Below are 22948 nucleotides of genomic sequence, written 5' to 3' on the forward strand. Positions count from 1 at the left end.
CTAGTGTATGTGGCCATAAGGGGAATGAATAGAGGCACCAAGCTATATCTTAATGAATAAACAATTCAGCAGAATTTGAATTTTCACCAACTTCGGTTTCACTAAGTCCCAAAACAGCTAGCCTGTATCAAACAGAATGGTGGTATGCCAACATAAAATTATCTCTAAGCCCACGAATATTACAATAATCTACTCTTCCGAACTGCAGCAAGGTCTTCAAAAATATGGGATGACTTTTTCTCATTAATCTTTAATATACAAATCAAATCACATTTAGGTCCAAAACTTTAGTAACAAAAGGAAATTCCTGTACTGTATGAAAAATAATGAACATATAACGTTGCTTTTAAAAAGTTGTTCAACCAAATTGCACTTCTGAAATACGAGAAACTTTCCTTCAAGTATTATTTTAAGAACTGATTGTTTCGAAAACTTATAAAAAGTGTAAAAGTTGATATGCCTCTTTCTCTTCATTAAAATACATATTTCTCTAAAATGGTCTGATATTTTACTAGCCTATACATAAGTCTTAGAAATCGTAATCTCAAAAACCACAGTAGATAAACCAAAAAAAAACTCAAGTACTTACCCGAGCTTAGCAGCATTTGATTGTTTAAATTTTCATCATGCATTAGGGAGGCACTTAACGTTGTCTCTCGCCTCAGCTTTGGATATTTGTCGATTTCCGCCACACACTTCAACTGCAACATCCTTCCCGAATTGAAGTATCTCGGTCCATTAAGATAGAAATGTACTTGCAAGGTTTGTTTCGTCAAGTTGTAATCGTGCGCAGGTATGGTTTGTTCGATGGTAGGTTGTAATTCACCTGGAAAAGCCTACAAAACAAAGAAAAGAAATATTAACAAAAGTCAAGAAAATCCAGTTTTGGGATTTTTTGGGAAAATTTAAGTCGTTTTTCCAGCAATTAAGGACAAAACTGAACTACCACTACTACACTACGCCTAAGTGAACTCACCCTCTCGCCATTTATGTACCAAGTCAATGTTGCTGGCGGACTTGAGTAATCCGATGAGCAGTTTGCTGTGACGAATTCATCAAGCCGGTACATTGAGTGAAAGCTTCTTATAAGCGGATTATTTTGCGGCAGTGCTGAAACGAATCACAAACAAAACAGCGAATCAGTACGTGTACTGTTTGTTTCTATGTCCCTATATACACCAAGTTGTATTTCTAGGTTTACAAGGTTTTCGAAAGGTATGATGTAAAGGTAAAGATATAAACCTGCAGCGGTAGCGGAGCGGCGCAGATTGAATAAAGTACATGTACACATTGTTTGTCGTACTAACGATACGATACAATATTCGGGAACGGAGATAGAGATATTGAGGTGCTCTTAATGCGACATACACAAGCCTATAGGTACTTAATTTGTTTCCAAAGAACCCTCAACACTTTCACTACAGCTAGGTCTTTCGCCTCTCCTAAATATGAATCCTTTGAAAGGGAATAAAGGCGCAGTTAAGAAGATTTTCGAAGGAAATTTCGAGGAGCTGTGGAAAATTGTTCAATGTTCTGTTACTGTTGTCTTGTTTTTGTGTACACGCTGAGGTGCGGTGGTGCGTATGGTGATGAAAGCATTGCCAGAGGAAGACTGAAAAGATGAAGGAGTAAGTAAATTGACTTGTAGAAAAGTTTTGATTGCGCAACTGAAAATCAAAATATTATGTTATAAGAGTAAACGATCTTATTATTGCTATGCTATTAGAATTAATTAAGCTCCAATTAAAATGTTCACAAAAACATTCTTAAATTTTGGTTGAAATCGTATTAAATTGAACATATTGTAGATGTAGTGCACGTTACTATGTGAAATACAAATTATAGAATATTAGAACATTGAAATGACATTGTTTAAGATTTTTAAGTTCGAAACGTAATGGAAAGTTCATAATGCTTACTGGAACATAGTTTCTTGATTTAAATTCAAATAAGAGTACGAATCATGGATTTAATAGAGTTTTCTATAAAATAATTTTAATAAGAACTAAAGATGAAAACCAAGAAAGTGGGTGCCATAATTCTCAAAATGAGTATAGGTTTGTATCAAGGGCGGACTTTTAATCAGGGGGTTGTCACACGCTTAACATATACACAAGTTACGCTTAAAAATGTTGTTTTATATGTTCTGTCAAGGAGGCTAACAAAATTTAAATAACATTATTATACACATTTCAAGGGCAAAAGTGAAAACTTTAGTTATTAAATTATTTTAGAACGCTATCAGTCTGCTTACTCGTAGATTGAAGCTTATGCTAGAAAAAATATATTTTGATCTTAAAGGAGTGAAGAAAACTTAAAAATTGGAGAGAAAAAAATGTTTGGTTCTTGAATTTGAGGAAATAGGTGCACATAATTTCTCTGAATTTAGAATACAAACAAGTTGAGGTAAACAAATAAATTGGGAAGAAAATTTTGTGTGGCACTAACAAATTGCATGTTATAGAATCTCTTTTCACTTCAAATCTCAAGAGATTAAAAGCTTTTATATCAATAAATATGAAACGTTTATTATGTTTTCCAATTAGCCATTAGTTTAACAAAAGCATCACTTTTGTTTTGAGGACATTTATATTCCTGAAGTTAGTGTTTAAATCTTATATCTAGAACATTCAAAGAAAATTCACTTTTAAAAGTAGATTTCTTTAATTTTTTCCGATCTTTAAAGTTTTATTCAACAGACAATCAGTTTTGAAAAAAATATAATGCCCGACTGGGTCGCTAGAACTTGCTAATTTCTTCAAAAAAGTCTGTTCAAAATTATTTCCTACGTTAAACGCCATTTTTTTAAAACCTATATTAACTTAATTTTATTTCCACCTATCAAAGATATCAAGTTTCATAAACATCAAAACACATTTTTTAACCATCATCAAAGATATCAAGCTTCATAAACATCAAAACACATCATTAATTTGAAATCGATAAAAGCTAGCATTTGACCATCGATAAAAGCTAGCACTGAAAGCGAAAATTATTTAAATTGGTTCATAAGTTCTTGAGAAAACTTGAAAACAAAATAACGGTTTTATGAGGGGTACCCTTCTGGAGCAATACCAAAATGTTTTTTTCTTGTAGACAAAAGCCGAATTAAGAAAAAAACTGTTAGAGAAAATTAAAATAAATCGATCGGTTCATTTTTCGATTTTACGCCAAAAAAATTTTACATTGTATAATGCTGTTATTTTTCTAATTTAAAAATGAAAAAAAAAAACGCTTTAAGCTAACCGGCCTCAAATCTTAATTTCAATCGGCACAATGATGCAGGCTGTAGGGGCCAGACAGACGAACGGAAACTGAGCACCCGCTTTTTTCGACTTTTCTACCATGTTTGATTCGAATTTTACAAATGCAATACTTGCCATATCGTTAATATGTCGCAGAAATTTAAAGGCAACTTAATCTAAAAATAACGATCTCTTATTCAAGGTTTCTTCTTAAATACCTGAATATTTGCTCTTTTTATGAAAATATACTGTATGAAAATAATTTAAAGCATTGCTAGTAACAAAAATTTTAAATGTTTTTGACAGCAAACCACTTTTTGGTAAACCCTACGCCCCCCCCCCCCCACTTGGATTCGCCATTGGTTTGTATTCTGATTTTTTAACCGCCACCAATTTATAAATTGAAATTTATTTAAACTAAAGATGTTTTATATTAAGTAGAAAATGCAAAATAATCTATCATCAAACTGGATGATATCGCCTCTAAGTATATCAAAACAATTTTTATAAAAAGCTTCATAAATTGAAGATTTTGGTCTAATGCAGTTATAAAAAAACGCATCGATTATCATACCTTGTCTTGTTCATTTCGGTAATTTATTTTATTTTAAGTTTTAATTTGGTTCATTTTACCAAAAGGTACAAAAAAAACTTCCAAAGGTACCAGTCACGAACCGAAGACTGCGAAGAATATCAGGATAGCATTTTAGTAGAACCGCAATCCATGTTGGTAATATGGAAAGACTTCTTCTCCAAATTTTTAAAGTTCGGAAAAGATCATACCTATGCATTTGATGGCAAAAAAGGTTTTGGACAAGAGCCATTCACTGTTATGCGACTTCCTTAACATAGTTCTGGAAACAATTGTGTCCAACTCACAATATTCCAAAGGTCCATCCAATTACGCGGATGCGTCGATGATATTCTTACTTACTTACTTAAGTTGGCGCTAAAGTCCGGGCCGGTGAGATCTTTTCCGAATTTGATAGAGCAGCGTGCATTTTTCATCGTCATTCTGCACAAACGGATAAGTTTGACAGGGGCACAAAAACTAGACATTGCTCTGTAGTGCTCTTTCCTATAGATGCTGTCATACTCGGCTTTAAAATCGATAAAGAGATGGTGGGTTTCGATTTGAAGTTCCTGGATTTTTTCCAAGATCTGCCGTAGTGTGAATATTTGGTCGATAGTGGACTTTCCTGGTCTGAAGCCACACCGATAAAGACCAATCAGGTTGTTGACGAACGGCTTCAGATGTTCACATAATACGGCAGAAAGGATCTTATATGCAATGTTAAGGAGACTGATGACTCTGTAGTTAGCGCAATTTATAGCGTCTCCTTTTTTATGTAACCGGCAAACTATGCTGTGATTCCACTTATGGGGCATGCTTTCTTCCGGCCATATTGTGCAGATGAGTTGGTACATTCTCCTTATCAAGTCATCGCCTGCTGCTTTGAATAATTCGATTGTGATGCCGTCAGCTCCAGCAGCTTTGTTTGACTTCAGTTTAGATATAGCTATCTTCACTTCGTCGAGGTCGGGTAGTCCAACAAATTGTTGATCTGCGTCGCCTAGGTTGAATGGTTATATCTCCATTGCGTGATGCCAATGTAGCTTTTTTGAGTATTGCGAGGGAAGCGAAGAAGATGGGTTTAGTGGCAAGCAAATTTCAATATAAATATCGGATGAGGTAGGTCGAGCACAAAATACTCTGACCATTGTAAGTACATTATTAGTGTTCTATTTCCTCTGGGGCATCTGACCAATGGGTTTCATCAGAAAATTGTTTGTGTCAAAACTCTCCAGGTAAAGAAAAAACTACTCAGAGAACCGTTGACAATACGAAACGGTCCCAATAATTACTTCAGGATCTTTAACTGGTCACTATGCTTCCTTGACAGTGAAGTTGATGCACAGCGCTGATATGATGACAAGTTTGATTTTTTTGGGAATGAGAACTTTTATCCCGAACAGGGTAAAAAGCATCAGACCTTAAAAAACGCATTTTTTGATTTGAGCTGTTAAAAGGTTATTAGGGTTAAGAGGATAATTTTCCGTTGTTTTAAAGCGAATCCATCCAACGCAGGAAAACCGGAATAAGTTCAATCAAGGAAGGCCTGCAAAGCCATTATACGATGGACCAAATTTTTACATGACCAAAAATGACGGCAAAAAATACTGCAGGGCCCAAAGTCAGTCAAAATGTTTGGTCATTCCTTATCGAGGAAGCGTAGTGACCAGTTCAAAATCCTGAAGTAATTATTGGGACCGTTTCGTGTTGTCAACAGTTCTCTTAGAAGTTTTTTCTTTATCTGGAGAGTTTCGACAGAAATTTTCTGATGAAACCCATTGGTCAGATGCGCCTAGAGGAAATAGAACACCAATAGTGTACTTACCAGGGTCAGAGTGTTTTGTGCTCGACCTACCACATCCGATATTTATATTGAAATTGCCCGCAACAGCGTATTTAGTGTGCGGATAGGAGGAAACAATTCTTTGGATGCAATCAGATAAAGCATCAAATTAAAGACAAAATTGGTGTAAAGGCCATATTGTAGTAAGAGTGGATAAGCAACATCATTTTGTTTGCTAGCTATCTCACGAAAGCTTAGGCAGTTTTCCATCAACTCAACGCTGCCAGTGAGTATTATGACTCCGCCTGTCATTAAGCACGTTTGAGATTCTATGGCGTCCATTTTTTTTCTACCAGGTAGGTTGATGCGTGCTTCTAACCAAATTATTTCCAGCTACTTTGAGACCGCGGCATTCAAGCCAGCTGCCCAAGTGGCTTTGTTAGAATAAAGCTTAGATATTGCAATCTTTACTTCGGCTAAGTCGGGAAGACGGGATTGTTGACTTTCGTCATCTGTGTTGAATGGATCATCCTGTCTGACAGCGGAGTTCGATTCGTCGGCGCCGTTACATAGTTTTCAGCAGATGTCTTTCTATTTCTCAGAATTGACTGCGGTTCTACTATCATGTTTTTACTTTCGGCTTTGCAGCTTTAAAAATTTTCAAACTACATTCCTGCTTTTGAAACTCTCAACATCTTCGAACGTACGCCTGTTGTTTAGCTGCATTTGCTTGCCGACCAGGGGTTTTTTGTTGGTGGCTGCTTGTAACCCATAACGTCAGAGGCAGCTTCTTTTATTGCATCTTGGGAATGTTGCCACTGGTTCTCGAGACATTGTGTTAGGGGCAGTGAACTTCGAGGGAGGTTACTTGGAAATCGGTCGAAAAAGGATTTGGAGATCTCTTGCGATTGTATCCGTTCGACATTGTATCTTCTCCCAACACCTCCCTGTTTTGCCTTGGGACTGGAAACCCACAGTGTTACCTTGGTTACAACGAGGTAGGAGTCCGAGTTGGTGTAGGCTCCTAGGAAAGTTCGGATATCCATGATGCTAGAAGCGTGTCTAGCGTCGATCGCAATATAGTCAATCTAGTTGACGGTAGATTGAGGAACTTTAAGTTTTTTGGTGGGTGCTGTGGTGTAAAAAAAACGTAATGGCTGCCATTACGTTTCACCCCGCAGCTAAATCAATGAGCCTGAAGCCGTTATCGTGCAGGCTGTTTTTCCCGATTATTCCACCAAAGATGTCTTCCTTTCCTAGCTTATCATTACAATCGACCAGGACAATTTTAATGTCGTAGCTAGCACACTGCTCATATGTTTTGTCGAAGAGCTCGAAGAACATCTTTGATGTTGTCGTCATCCTTCCCTTCTGTGGGGATATGTGCGCATATAAGGCTAATGTTGCTGAATTTAGCCTTGATGCGGATGGTCATAAGGCAGATGCATTCCCACCCTTAAACAGTTCAACCGCAATAATCGCGCTTCTAAAAATGTCCATCAGGATACCCAGATTCGGTCGTACTGTCCAGTACAAAGATTCGTTGTTTAGCCGTACGCTTCAAATGTGGAATGCCTTACCTAATTCTGTTTTTTCTATAGTCATTGCAATATTCAGGTGTTTAAACCAATGTGAGCCGAGACATCCATTCAGTCTCTCTCCCCCTTTCCTAATGCTCACTCTTGGGTGAGAGCTTATTATAAAAAAAAGTTTAGGGTGCATCTCATCCCCTTTATATTAACTTGACCACTTAATATTTTATTAAAATTTTTCTATTTACGTCTATTTCGTGCATAGCAATTAAAAAGGTTTAAGAAAAGAATATGAAAAATTTGTCCTTACATCATGATTGCTTTGTTATTGTGCACTTAAATTCGCTCTGCTGGCTATAAACTTCTCAAAAAAACACAGCTTTAATCTTGGCTCCATTTCTTCTATCAGTTGCCAGGCGAGTTCTGAGTTTATAAAGAGAAAAAAAAACTCAAACACATCTTTTCATATTTTCAGTACTTTAAAAAGATTTCCTTACAAAATAAAAAGAAAAACTACAATTTTAAATAAATCTATATCTGCTTGTCATGATGTGAGATTCATGTGAGATCTTATGACATTTTCTATATTTTCTTCTTTTACTATTCTCTGTATAAAATTTTAACATTAGAATGAAGAATGAAGAAAAGACACAAAAGTGCAAACGAAACATCCTATAATGCATTTGACATGAATGATAAGAGATATCCTCTTGAGTTTGCAGCACTCTCTTCTTCTTGCAAGAAAAGCATATGCACTTCAAAAGGACCTTTTTCCATCAGCAACTATACAACATAAGAGTTAGAATCTATATATGTATGAATAAGGACAAAATAAAAGAAATGGTACTAAGAAAAAGGATATCCATAGTCCGACGACCATTTTGTTCAGTGTTGTTGCAGAGCAAAGTAATATTTCAAAAACTCAGTTCCAAGGACCTTAGAAGACACTTTGAACCAACGATGACGACGAGCGACAACGACGACGTTAGCGTTGTCGACAAGGACCGACATTTGCACGAACTGGATAAATGAACGAACCAACGAATGAATGAATGGGGTGAAGATTGAGTGGATTCACTCTGCGCCTGAATGCAGTTGAACTGCTGCACACAATAAGAGCTCGTAAAACATGAAAATCCTTGATTTATGAGGCCTCGTTAATCTTTTCCATTTCCATTCAGATTATGGCCATAAATGATGATACAATGCAACATCGTTCTTCATTATCTTAATGATCGATGTATCAAGAGGTTTTTGTGATTTCTTTTTTTTTTCAAAAAGAGATACAATGATAGAAAAAAAATGTTCAACATTAAGTGAAAAAACTCAAGAGGTTAAAAGATTTATTAAACTTACCTGAAACTGTCATATTTGCAGCTTTTGTTGTGAGTTTGAAGTGTGGTGCATCACCGGAAACCTCGCAGCGGTAAACACCTGATGATGTTTGTCCTTGCAAATTTAATTCTATTTGGCACGAAAATTCGTTGCAGAAATTTTTGTTTTCACTGACCACAATTCCAACAACTGGAAATTTCATGTAAACCGGGGACATCATTGGTGAGTATCTGAAAAAAAAGTTTCGAATAAATAATTATAGGATATTGTTTTGTTATTTTTATATAATAAGCACACACTCAAGGGGGTATCACTACCCTTTTTATGCAGGGACGCAGTGTGAGCACTAGGAAGAGGAGAGAGGGTTTGAAAGGAGATGTCGGTGCACATTGGTTTTGAAGAAGCTTAAGTGAATTACAGAAGCACTGTCCCAGAAATAGGACTTATACTCAAGCCTTTGACGTTTAAAGATAACAGCCAGATCAGAAGGGGTGAAATATTTTGTTCATCGCCTTAGGAAACCCAAAAACCCTGCGGAATTTTTGGTGACATCGCGTATGTGATCGTTCCACAAGAGGTGGTTGGTTACACACATACCAAGAATATCAAGATGTTCAAAGTGCCATCCATGGATAATGGCAAAAGGGTATATTTGGCTTTAACGATACAAGAGAGCATTGGGTTTTCGAAGCATTAACTCCACGCGGTTTTTTATTCCCCATTGTACAATGCTGTTAAGGTCTGAATTTAATGAACTTATCATATTTATTGTTGCAGTTCCATATCTGAAAACAAATGTAAAAAGCTAAAAGTACTATCGTCAGCGAAACAAGGTATTTTATTAGAAGTTGCAGAAAGTAGATCATTAGTAAAAATGGAAAAGTGTGTTGGATATAGAACAGAGCCCTGGGCACACCACCATTTCTTTTGTGGTTTTCAGACTTGAATCGATTCAATACAACTTTTAATTAACGATCCGGAAGGTTATTACTAATCCAATGAAGCAGTGATAAATGAAAACCGAAAGCTGGCATTTTCGATAAGTAAGCACTATGCCAAGCCCTATTAAATGCTTTCGAAATATCAAGTGCAATAATCTTATTTTCTTCAAAGCGATGTGAAGACTTGCTCCACTCTTCGGTGAGATGAACCATTAGATCACCAGTGAACTGACGGTCATGAAGAAGCTTTCGGTCTGCAAGATATTTCTTGAGCTGATAAATTAATCATAATTAATAAATAATGACCTTGAAAAGAAGGGACCTAAGTGTAACCGGTCGGTAATTAGAGGGTGAGAAAAATTTCTCTTTTTTGGGTATGGGCTGGACAAATGCAGTTTTCCATCCAGACGAAAAGCTTACGCAGTGGTTTTGCCAGCGTTAAAGAACACCTCTTCAGAAAAATAGCGGGGATACCGTCCGGACCAGCGGATTTATGCGTGTTTAGATCTCTAATGACTCTTGTTACAGTACGAGTGCGAATAAAGATTGGTCCCATAGAATCACTTACTCTCTTAAGTACAGGCGGAGTCGTAACACTCAATAGCAGCGCAGAATTGGCGGCGAACTGGCTAGAAAAGAGATTAGCTTTCTCGAGAGAGCTAACAAAAGGAGTATCATTGACAACGAGCGTAGGAACCAAAGAAGAGGAAGAGAAATTGCATACTGCCCTTAGTACATTGCAGTATTTTTGGTCATGTATAAATTTGGGCCGTCAAATATGGGCGTTGCAGGTCTTTCTGGCTTGTTTGAACTTCTTCCGGCTTTCCACAGTAGGGTTGGTCTTATACCAACGGAACATTACAAACCATGCGTTTTCCTCAGGTCTTATAATCATATCAGCGCTTGCATCAACGTCACTATCTAGGAAGCAAAGTAACCAGTTAAAGATCCTGAAGTTGTTAAAGTTGTCAAACTGGTACGTATTGCAAACCGGTTTTTTTAACTGGAGAGTTCTAACGTCCCAGTTTTGCAGGTCAGATGTGCCTAAAGGAGATAGAACACAGAACACCAACAGTGCACTTATCAGGGTCAGAGGTATGAAACAAGTCAAGCGTGTTTTCTGCTAGACCTTCCACCTCCGATATTCGGGTGGGCTCGTTGGCCAGCTGAGTTAAGTGGTTAAACTCAGCGAATATCTCAGTAAACACTCCATCGGGTGTTGTTTGGCCCGAATGTTGAAATTGAAGTAATCAATTTGATTTATCATAAAAAATTACTAAGAATTAAAAACCGGAAGGTCCAGCCCGGAAGATGAAGACCTCAACCAACTGCGAAACTGAAGACAGATAGTTAGGGACCGAGCAGGTTGAAGACGCATGTTCGATGAGGCCCAGGTCCGCGCGGGATTGTAGCGCCACCTTAAGTAAGAAAGCAAGTAATAGCACTTTTGTAGGTTTTAATTTTTGTTCAAAAAATTGTCAATTCGATTTTACTAATTAATTAGGTATAACCATTTGGAGGCAATATCCTTTATTGTTCGTAAATATTAATAATAAATAAATATACGATATAATATATTAAAATCTGAAAAAAAAAATATTATTTGAATTCGTTTTCTTCACTGGTTCTTGTTCGATATCCTGAACAACCGGAAGTATAGACATCTCATGAAAAACTTTCGATCTAGATTCTCAAGACCTTCAACAGCGAGAAATTTCAACGTTTTCAATTCGACAAATCGATAGATTATGGGATAGTACCTTCGCGACGTTTTTCTTCGCCCATAGCTCAAGAACCAGAAGAAATATCGACTTCAAATAAATTTTGTTATACAGCTAATAAGGTAGAAATATCCTGGAAGGGCTTTCAGGAAAATTGCTTTAGTGGTTTTGTTACCAGCAGTTTTAAAAAAGTTGATTTTAGTCAACCCTAAATATCTTACGAATCAAAAACGCTAGAGCCTTAAATTAAATTGTATATAATGAATTGTAACGTAATACCAAACAAGTATAATTAAAAAAAATCTAATCAACGGTTTTTTTAAAAATAAAAAAAATAAAAAACAATTTGTCACAAAATGATTTTATCTCCAAACATTTTGTGTAATTTTGAGAAAAATCAAATTCACAGTTTTTTTTATAAAAAATAAAAACCTAAACAAAAAAAATAATAAAAGTAGGTAAAAATTGATTTTTGACTAAAAAATCTTTTCAAAAATTTGAGATTATGGCTTCGAACTAATTTTCACTCCTTGGCGTGACAAAATCGCATCGTCACCTCCTCGCGGTGCCCGCTGGATACTCAGATAATGACGAGCGTTGGATCCATTGGATCCATGAGCTGAGTCACCATCTTTTCAGGAACTAGGAGCGTCTGATACATATTGTGCGGCTCACTGGTCATCGTCTGTACCATGTGGGGCGGCTGAATATAAACTATGGAAAGAAGTAACTGACCTATTTATAGTACGAACACTAAGTTATCAAATTATGGCAATGAACAAAACGACTAGATTAAATACCCCTTTCTTACGAGGTCGGTCCTATGGATACTGGGGACGACCAATTATTGCTTACAAATATTGAGAGACGGAGTTCAAAGATGCACAGAACTCCCCCAAACAAATTTACTTCAGGGGTTACATCATCGACAGCCTCAAACAATACTATAGATGATAAAAACATCAGCGAAAAAGGAACCAAGATCAATGAAAGGATCGACATCACAGATCAACAGAGTTCCAACAAAGTCAAAGAGAAAGACCAATCAATTTCAAAGAACTACTTTGAAGAATGGCAAATTGAAATAGCGGCAAGAAAATAACTTGAAGTTCTAGTTCAAAGTCTTCAGCTGAAGTGAAAAAACTCGAAGAGAAAGTTTTCTTGCTTGACAAGAAAGATTCAGAGTCCACGATTCAGTTAAGTCCAAAATATATTGAACCTGAATATAAAACTGATGAAGAAGAGCTATTGTTTGAAACTGAGAAAAAGAAAAATAAGCATACCACAAAGAAACGTAAACGTAGTCCCGAGACTCTTTCAAGAAATCAGAAAAGCTCTAAAACCGAAAATAACAAAGAGTTGATTACAGAAACTAAAGTGGAAGCTGTTGCTAAATCAATATCTCATGCTAAAGGTAGCAAAAAAATTACATCACCACCAATTATGATCTCAGGATTTGCAATTTTTGGAGATATTAAGAAAATAATAGAAAAATGTACTAAAAAAGCTTACAAATACACATCGTACAACAAAGACAGCTGGAAAGTCACAGTCGAAGAAGCTGACGAGTATAAATCTGTCACTGAAGAACGGTCGATAACATTACTAAAAATCAACCGGGAAAAGCAATTGCACTAAGCAAAAGTGATGAAAATAAATCCTATTCCCAGATTGTAAAAAATGTGCGGAAGAATGAGGAAACTTCTATAAAAGAAATGCTGGAACTCATCCTGAAAAGGATTGACCAACAAGATTTAAACATAAAACAGCTAAGCGAAGAAGTCGCTCTTAAAAAACAATGATGGACAGAACACTCAAAATCGCAACATGGAATGCAAACGGTCTCTTACAGCATGTATCAGAACTTAACATCTTTTTAGACATAGAGCATATAGACATTTGTTTGGTGTCCGAAACCCACCTCGCTATTGAACAAAATCTTGATAATAAATTACCAAACTATACATGTTATCACGCTCCGCACCCAGCTGACAAAGCTAGGGGAGGATCAGCAATACTTATAAAAAAGTGCTTAACACACTTTGAAGAACCAAAGTTTACTAAAGAAAACATGCAAGTAACAACAATTAGTATTGGTATAAAAAAGAAAGAATTCAAAATAGCAGCTTTATACTGCCCTCCGAGGCGCTCTCCAACTGAAGAAGACTATGCAGAACTCCTACATTTGTTAGGACATAACTTCCTTGTTGGTGGCGACTTCAATGCTAAACACACCCAATGGGGATCTAGGCTCATAACAACAAAAGGTAAACGGCTATACCAAGCAGGCCGAAAATACAACTGCGAATTTTATTCTTCTGGTTCGCCAACATATTGGCCATCTGATACTAACAAAATACCAGACCTTATAGACTTTTTCGTAGTTAAAGGTATTAAACGAAATCATATAAGTGTCGAAGGTAATTATGATTTATCATCAGATCATACTCCAGTAATTTTATCACTGAGCGAAACAGAAATAATAGAAAAAAGTAATCCCAAGCTCGTGAATAACAGAACAAACTGGAACGAATTCAGAGACAAACTTGAAAATTTTATAAACCTAAGATCCCCTATGCAAACAATTGAACAAATTGATCATGAAGTAGAACAATTTATTGCTGATGTGCAGCAGGCTGCAGAAGAAAGTACTCCAACTATTTCGAATGCGAGAGAAAAAGAAATAAAATATCCTATCGAAATAAAGGAGTTGATATTGGAAAAAAGAAGAGCTAGAAGAAAATGGCAATCCACGAGATTCCCAGATGATAAGGTAGTTTTTAACCGTCTTAACAACGAATTAAAAAAAAGAATCTGTGAGTTTAAAAATGATTCACTAAGTAGATTCCTGAAAAGTCTGACGACGGATGCTTCTACAGAATACTCCTTATGGAAAGCAACTAAGCGTCTAAAAAGACCTCAGACACAAAACCCGCCGATAAAATCTCAAGATGGTAAATGGATCGGAAACCCGAAACAAAAGGCTGATCTCTTTGCTGAACATCTCGCGAATGTTTTCAAGCCATTCCCAGCAAGCACAGCTACAGATCCCTTACAGTTTGTTGACAGAAACGACGAATGTGAAATACCTTTTGTCACGCTCAAAGAAGTAAGAAGCATGTGTCAACATAAGCTGTCAAACAAAAAATCACCAGGGTACGATCTTATAACTGCTCAGGTTCTGAAAGAAATGCCTCTTATAGCCTTCAAGAAACTCCAATTTATAATAAACGCATGCCTTAAACTAAGATATGTGCCACATCATTGGAAAATTGCGGAAGTCATTGTTATACCTAAACAAGGAAAGCCACAAACAGAAGTTACATCTTACAGACCAATATCGCTTATACCAATCATGGCAAAAGTTTTTGAAAAACTGCTACTTAAAAGGCTTAACAAAATAATTGAAGAAAGAAGACTAATTCCGAGCCATCAGTTTGGATTTAGAAATAAACATTCCACGATAGACCAAGTGCATCGAATTACGGATGTTGTGGAAAAGGCACTTGAAGAAAAACAAGTATGCTCGTCTGTATTCTTAGATGTTGCTCAAGCTTTTGACAAGGTTTGGCACTTGGGACTTGAGTACAAACTGCATAGGGACTTCCCCAGGCAGTACTACGAAATACTGAAATCCTATATTACGAACCGACTCTTTAGAGTACGGTACGACCAAAATTACTCGGAACTTAAGAAAATTGAAGCCGGTGTACCACAAGGAAGTGTCCTAGGACCAACCCTGTATCTGTTATATACAAGGGATATTCCAGTGGACATCAACGCTATCATGGCCACCTTTGCTGATGATACTGCAATATTGGTGCCAGATAAATCCGTTACGAAGGCTACACAAAAATTGCAAAATGCAGTCGATAAAGTTAGTGATTGGACGCACAAATGGCGTATCAAATTAAACGAAACAAAATCGACGCATATAAACTTTACAAACAAAAACATAAACAATGTTCCAATTTTTATAAACAGTACAGAAGTACCTTACTCCAATACCGCCAAATACCTTGGAATGAATTTGGATGCAAAGCTTAAATGGAAAGAACACATCAAAACGAAAAGAGAAGAACTAAACTTGAAGTACAGAAAAATGTACTGGTTAATAGGAAAGAACTCTGACCTATCTATCCAGAACAAACTAATGTTATATAAGCAAGTATTGAAACCCGTTTGGACATATGGCATCCAACTATGGGGCTGTACAAAGAAAACAAATGCTGAACCCATCCAAAAATTCCAAAGCAAGGTCCTTCGTGGAATAATAAATGCCCCTTGGTATATAAGAAATAGCGATCTACATCGTGACCTTCAAATTGAAATGGTTACAGAAGTGGTTAAGAAACACGCTGTATCACACAATAAGCGGCTGCAAAGTCATACTAACTCTGAAATGGAGACCGTATTAAATGTACGAGACAATGTTCGGAGATTAAGAAGAACCAAGCCTCATGAGCTGATGGGCTAAAAGCTACGGGAAAGTGTTATAACCTTAAACTTCCCCCAATGCGATTTTAAAAATTAAGAAATAAAAATCATTTGTCGATCTTTCATAGATTGGTCCTGATTCACCGGTGGTTTTAGTGCGGTAAGAGTCCCACACTACTCGGTACCGATTCTTACCGAGTGTCTTTTGAAGATTTCCATCGGATATAAAAAAAAAAAAAAAAAAAAAAAAAAAAAAAAAAAAAAAAAAAAAAAAAACTGAAGAACTGAGCAAACACCAAATACAATGGCACTCATATGAGAACAAAGCTAAAAGAGGCTGGGATGCGACCCACACTGATAACTTCCCATCCCGTCTGTCGATTTGTCTAGCTTAAAAGTTTGTCTATATGTACTCGTATCAATTTTTAACAAATTTGCGTACTATTTTTTGTAGATTTTATTTTTTATGAAAAAACGGACTGTTGGATTTTTATATAAAAATTACTGAATATTGAAAACAATATTTTCTGTGAAATAAAATAAGTTTGAAGCCAATATTTTTAATTTTTGAAAAGCTATTTGAGTCGAAAGTAAATTTTTACCAAGTTTTAGTATTGTTTTTTTTTAGAGTTTTATTTTTTGTAAAAAAAACTGTCATTTTGATTTTTTTCAAAATTTAATCGAATGTTGAAACAATATTTCTTATAAGATAAAATTAGTTTGAAGCCAATATTTCAAATTTTTGAAAAGATATTTGAGTCGAAAATCAATTTTTACCAACTTTTATTAATTTTTTTTTCGGTTTTTAATTTGGTGTAAAAAAACTGTCAATTAGATTTTTTTTTAAATTGTACGGAATGTTTACAACAATATTTTTTGAAAGATTAAAGAAAATTAAAGCCAATATCTCAAAGTTTTGAAAAGATATTTGAGTCGAAAATCATTTTCTACCAACTTTTATTAATTTTTTTTTAGATTTTTATTTTCTATAAAAAAAACTGTCAATTTGATTTTTCTCAAAATTTTATCAGATTTCAAAAACATTATTCTTCGTTGCACAAAATTGTTTTGGAGATAAAATCATATTTTAGTCGTAAAATTTTGGAGGTGAAAAATATTTTTTTTAATTTTTTTGATTTATAAAAAAATGTTCATTGGAAAATGAAAAAATATACTTCTTTGATATCACGTTACATTTTTTTTGTAAAATTTAATTCAAGTCTCTAGAGTTTTTGGTTCGTAAGATATTTAGGGTTAACCAAAATGTTCACCTTTTTTTCAAACTGCCATGGAAAAAAAAACACCCACGCAATTTTCTTGAGAGCCCTTAACAAAATTTATTAGAAATCGATATCTCTTCTGGTTCTTGAGCTATGGACGACGAAAAAAACGTCGCGAACGTACGGACATCTTTCTAAAAAACTTTTATTTGGACTCTAGGGACCTTGAAATGTCTCGACATATATCAAAATTTTCAATTTGACAAATCGGACCCATTACAATAGCTTCCTTTGGGAAGTTAATAATGATCAAATATAATACGTATTAAATATTATTTTCGTCAATTTCACTTTACGTTATATTACAGAATTAACTTCGTGAATTGATATTTCTTTGGAGAGAAATAAAAGACATACATTTGGTCGACTCCAATTTTGGCTTTGTAATGGCAAACCCTTGTATTTATTGTCTCGAGTTTACAGAATCTCCGAACTCTAGTAAACCTAAAACTAAAATTCGTCGAGAAATCAGGTCAATTTATTCAAGTTTACTAGCATCGTGTGGCCCATGACGCAAGGCTCTGTTTCGAACAGTGCGTGCAACTCAACGGAAGACATTTTGGTGACAAAATGTTCAAAAATTTAAATCTGCATTATTAGTCAGCCATTTAATATTTAAAAAAAAACAATGTATCAAATAGATTTTTTTTCAATTTAATTTTGGAAATACACATCTGCCGATAGACACCCTATACAATAAACTGTGTAAAACTAGTTTAATTATTTGCTCAGTTTCGTCAACCTTTGATATGAATATAAAAATCTGTACAAATAGCCATTTGAAAAAAAAATGGAGTACACGTTGACTTTGGGGATTTTTTCTTTAAAAAATCAAAGTGTTTCTATTAGATCAATCAGAGCCTAAAATTAAAGTAGAATGTTTCCATTCAATACATTTTTAATGACTCGTGCCAAGAGATACGAAATTTAGGTTGCCGAGGGATTTAATTATTCCTTAACCCCTTATTATATTATTAATTTCTCACACTTTATCAAGTAGAATAAATAAGAAAAAAAAAATAATGTTCCACTGGTGACATGCCATTTTTAAGCAAATAAACTTGAAGTATTGGGCTAAATTTTTTTTCCTTAATTGTATCTTTTTTGCCCTCGATAATATTCAAATATGTATAACATTATTTTGTTGTCACTGATAACATATTGTCATCGCAACTTTCAGAATCAGTTTCAGGATTGGTAACATAATTTTCTTGTTGAGACAAATGGGGATCGCATTTCAGAGCCTGAAACCAGATCATCATCACTCAAGAATCCATCACCAGGAAAAAGACAAACCGGCATTTAACTTCCATAGAAGCTAGATGGTTTTATTTAAGGTTTGAAAGTTGAATAAATTATATGTGAAACACTACATCATTTAAATGACCACCACCCGAATAGTTGCAAGAACATATTCTTTTGAGGTAATTTTCGACCACTTTATATTGGGCGGTATCTGAGCCATAACTTGACGAATGTTGGTTTTTACCAACCAACGACGAGAAATTACGCTGCCAGGAAATGCAATAAAGCTATATTCGCTCAAGTTGTGTGACATGTGGCACTGTTTTGTTGAAACTACATATTCTCCAAGTCATATATGACCATTACACTCCGAACTCACGGTGGCAGTCGTTCCATCGACGCTTCCGATGAAGTAAGTTCCAATCACTGGCCTTACAATATCTGTGACCATCCAGTGACAAAGATTATTATGTATTTAAAAGTAATAAATTGCAATTTTTAACATAAGAAGAGAAAAAACACGTTTTTTTTTAAATAAACGAAATTTTCGAACAGCAATAATTTAAAAATATAATTACACATATTAGAGGCCGTACGTACTTAGATCAAAGTCGACTTTAAATTAAAATTAAATCAATATTTCTACCATGTTCCGTATGAGTTTTTGTCCGTTTTCTTAAAAACAAAGAAAAATAAGGATCAGCTCAAAAAAACTGCAATAAATTTTATATTTATAGTTTTGTGTTAAGGAAAAATACACAACCACCCTTACTTGTTCCTTTCAGTCCTTCAATTTTTTTAAATCTTAAAACCAACACCGACTTATATCCTCATATTCCAAAAAGGAAGGCAAAACCAAAAAAAAACAACATTCAACAATGGAATATGCCACATGCAACAATGTTGATTATTATTATCCTTGCATTTCTTCTCATTATCCAGCAGATATATAAAGCAGAATCTTTTTCATATGTTTGCATATTATATTTCCACAGTGCGCGCCGTACCGCACCAAAGCCCAACTGAACCGAACTGAACCACGCTGGCCGCATTGAGGACTTGCGCTCCAATTAAGTTTTTAATTAGCTTCACCACACGCGTGTAAATTTATATCCTTAATCCTTCTTCCAAATAATATATCCCAATGCCATGATGTTGTAAAGTGGTCCTTCTTGACTTCTGTGATGATGATGAGAAGGATGAGGATGAGAATAAGAATGACGATGAGATGGAAGGTACATATGAAGATCTGAGTCAAGTATTTGCTGTTTTCAGTATACCACTCAGCATAAACCAACTCATTATTCCATGCATGCATCGTATGTAGTGTTTGGTTGCTTCCATCACCACGCCCCAAGCCACACCGCACCTCGCCCCTCCGGCAGCTCTACCACCCATCCATCCCAAGTCAGTGCCACGTAAAATAAACCTTCTTGTACGACTTTCACATATTCCGTACATAAATCTTGATCCCCGTTTTGACATCTACCTACCATTTAAAGACGAGGTCATGAGTGTCTACACTCGAGAAAAATGTCATAATCAAGGAAAAAGGATTAAAATAAGCTGAGGAAAAACAAGTTAAAGAATTTCCCATCTACGAGTTTACGGATGAACTTTAAAACATCCAAGGTACACCTTGTGGTTTTGAACACAACACAAAAAAAGTGTAATGAGGGCTTCTTCTTAAAACCTTTTACCCTAGAGCCTAGACCATTTTGTCACGTGATGGCGGTGGGTGTAAAATTTTTCAATTAGAAACTACATTAGGAAATTATTGGTGGCACCATATTCATATTCATATACGCACCTTTATTCTCCTTAATTTTGTTTCAAAACTCGATGGGGGGGGGGGGGGTTAAAGGATTCATCTTCATAAAAAGCACATACAACGAATTTCTTTTTGTACATCCTAACGATGACTATATGGGTTTTCTTAATCCGATCTTATTTGTCAAGAGTTTGCCTACAGTATTACGCCCCCTTATTAGCATTAGAATCATTTTGAAAATTTTAATTAATACAAGTTCCCCCATCCTTGTTTTGAACGAAAATGAAGATGGAACGAAGTGAAGTATGAAGAAATGTATGACGTATGTGATGGGTAATTTTAATTATCATCCCGCTTTCCCAGCACCATTAGGCAATTGAAAAACCAGAGCCGGATTAAAGCTTATTTTGTTGGGCCAGATGCAATCTTCTTGTGAGTAGGAAATAAACATTGAACTGGGTAATTCATTATACATTCGTGTAGTACGGCTCAAAAAGAATTGTTGTGCTTTACAGTACGTTGGAAATTGGACTCATGAATTATTGATGAGCAGTTCTAAAATTACCCGTGGCGTGATGGTAAGTGCGTAGGACTGTCATGCGAGAGGTCTTGGGTTCAATTCCTGCATCTTAAGCGTGTTCACGGGTTCTGTGAGGAATTGACAAATCCTCAAAGATCGATTCTTGTCAAAAAAGTGCTTTCTCAAATAACCGTTTGGATTCGGCTTAAAATTGTAGGTCCGCTCTATCCCTGAAAACATTAATTACGTACACACAGGAATGGTTGATAGTTGTAAGTCACTAGGTCCTAGTTCTCAACGGACAGTTCTAGAATAACTAGTATTATGGTTAAATTCTTTTTGGGGGTGAAGAAAGCAACTAGTTGTTTTACTAGAATATTTATAATGAAAAAGACAGACATGAACCATGAAAGTGCTCGAGAGTTACACTTACAGTTTTGAATTAAGTCCAAGAAATTCCAGTTTTATTTTGACAACCCTTAACTAAGAACAAAATTTCACTTAGAAAAGTTGTTCATGGTCAGAACTGAAAGCTGATTATTCTCTTTAATGCAAGTCACTAGTGGATAGTTGCATTGGGAAGGGTTGAAATTTGAATTTTGAAGAAATATACTTTCAAGCTTAAAATGAATATGAAAAGCTGAAGGTATACGAATTATCGTCAGCGAAACAATGAAGTGGCTTAAAAGCTTAAGAAAATGAAGAGTGTTGGAGACAAAACAGTACCATAGGGCATGCAATTTTGTGCAACTCTTCGTTCCATCTTTACTTCAACTCACTTTCTATGCACACGGGACCCTAGATCATGCGAAGAACTTTTCACTCGAAACGACCCAAGATGCTTTTATTCGCTTTTGTCACAGACCTTGTTTCTGTAAGGCAGGAAGGAGATAATGAGTGTCTTACATAGTGACACTTTGGTCGCTCGAGAGAGGGCTTTACTACTTAAGAGCTTTCATAGACCAAAGAAACAGCGGTTCGAAAATGTAATTCTTCATTTGATCTCAACGCTGGTGTTGTTTTCTACGGAGCCAAGGTAGACTAAGATCTTAACAACCTCAAAATTACGTTTGTCAATGTTAACTTTTTGACTGAGAAGTCGGTATTTTAGATGCTATCTTGTTGACAGCATGTACTTTGTTTCGCCCTAATTGATTGCTTAACCCAAAAATACTCCATTTAACAAGATGGGAACCTCAGACTAACATTTCGGTATGTCTACAAGCTAACTGGAGACTAAATGTAAGAAAGTGTGCGTGAAATGATGTCAAAATCAAACACATTCTCACATTTAGTGTTCAGTAGGCCCATCAAAATGCTTCATTTTAGTCAACAGGCACATCCAAATGCTTCATTTTGAATGTTTCATGGCCTTGTTCAAAAACTAAACAATCCTAACCAACAGAACCTGAAGTGCTGACATGGTCTTAAATTGATTTGTATAGCTTTTTAATTTCAATTATTTGCGAACGCAATATGCGCTGCAACTGGTTAAGTAAAATTGGAAATGGACAAAAGTGTAACTCAATACTTTGTAATACAACAAAACAGAAAATTTTTTCAGTTGTAGTTTGCTTAGAGGAGACCCTCTAAACTGCACCAACATTAGAGGAATCAGTCTACTTAACATCGCCTATTAAATCTTCTCTGCCGTAATATGTGAACGTCTAAAGCCCATCGTCAAAAACCTGATAGGTCCTTATCAGTGTGGTTTTAGACCAGGAAAATCCACAGTTGATCAAATATTCACATTACGGCAGGTCTTGGAAAAAACCCAAGAACACCAGATCGACACCCACCATATTTTCATCGATTTCAAGGCCGCATATGACAGCATCTACAGGGACGAGCTGTATAGAGCCATGTCTAGTTTTGGAATCCCTGCCAAACTCGTCCGTTTGTGCAGGATGACCATGCAGAATTCACGCTGCTCCATGAAGGTTGGAAACAACTTAACAGAACCTTTCGACGTCACAAAAGGTTTTAAACAAGGTGATGCTCTGTCAGGTGATTTTTTTAACATCGTGCTTGAAAGAATAGTTCAGAGCTCCCACGTCAACAGTAGAGGCACTTTCTTTCAAAAGTATGTCCAATTACTAGCATATGCTGATGACATTGACATAATCGGAAGGACTCACCGTGATGTCAAAGGGGCTTTTGTGAGTATTGAGGCAGAGGCGGCAAAAATTGGGTCTAACGGTTAATGAGGGCAAAAAAAGTACATGCTGTCGTCAAGAAAGGACATACAACACCGACGTCTTGGTCAAAACGTCACCATCGACAGACGTATCTTTGAGGTATTCAAGGACTTCGTCTACCTAGGCTCCGGTATTAACGCAGAAAACAACACTAGCGCTGAGATCAAACGCAGAATAACTCTTGCTAACCGCTGTTTCTTTGGACTAAGAAAGCAATTGAGTGGTAAAGTCCTATCTCGAGGGACCAAAGTGTTGCTATATAAGACCCTTATCATCCCCGTCCTGCTATACGGTCCAGAAGTATGGACTATGACAAAAGCGGATGAAAGCACCTTGGGTCGCTTCGAGAGAAAAGTTCTTCGTGTG

The 22948-nt window shown here is 35.9% G+C and overlaps 1 protein-coding gene across 1 annotated transcript in view; it reads right to left on the bottom strand.

Annotated features, from left to right (window-relative positions):
• Window positions 1-262: 262 nt before the first annotated feature.
• The window catches only part of LOC129941848 (uncharacterized), an 88291-nt gene continuing 65605 nt past the window's right edge, over window positions 263-22948 (bottom strand). The window contains exons 3-6 of the mRNA XM_056050604.1: window positions 8491-8699; window positions 977-1110; window positions 590-836; window positions 263-312 (exon numbers count right to left, since the gene is read on the bottom strand). Of these exons, the coding sequence (XP_055906579.1) occupies window positions 263-312; window positions 590-836; window positions 977-1110; window positions 8491-8699 (640 nt within the window). The remainder of the gene's footprint in view (window positions 313-589; window positions 837-976; window positions 1111-8490; window positions 8700-22948) is intronic.

The sequence above is a fragment of the Eupeodes corollae genome, chromosome 1 (genome assembly GCF_945859685.1).
Source record: "Eupeodes corollae chromosome 1, idEupCoro1.1, whole genome shotgun sequence".
Taxonomy (NCBI): Eukaryota; Metazoa; Arthropoda; class Insecta; order Diptera; family Syrphidae; genus Eupeodes; species Eupeodes corollae.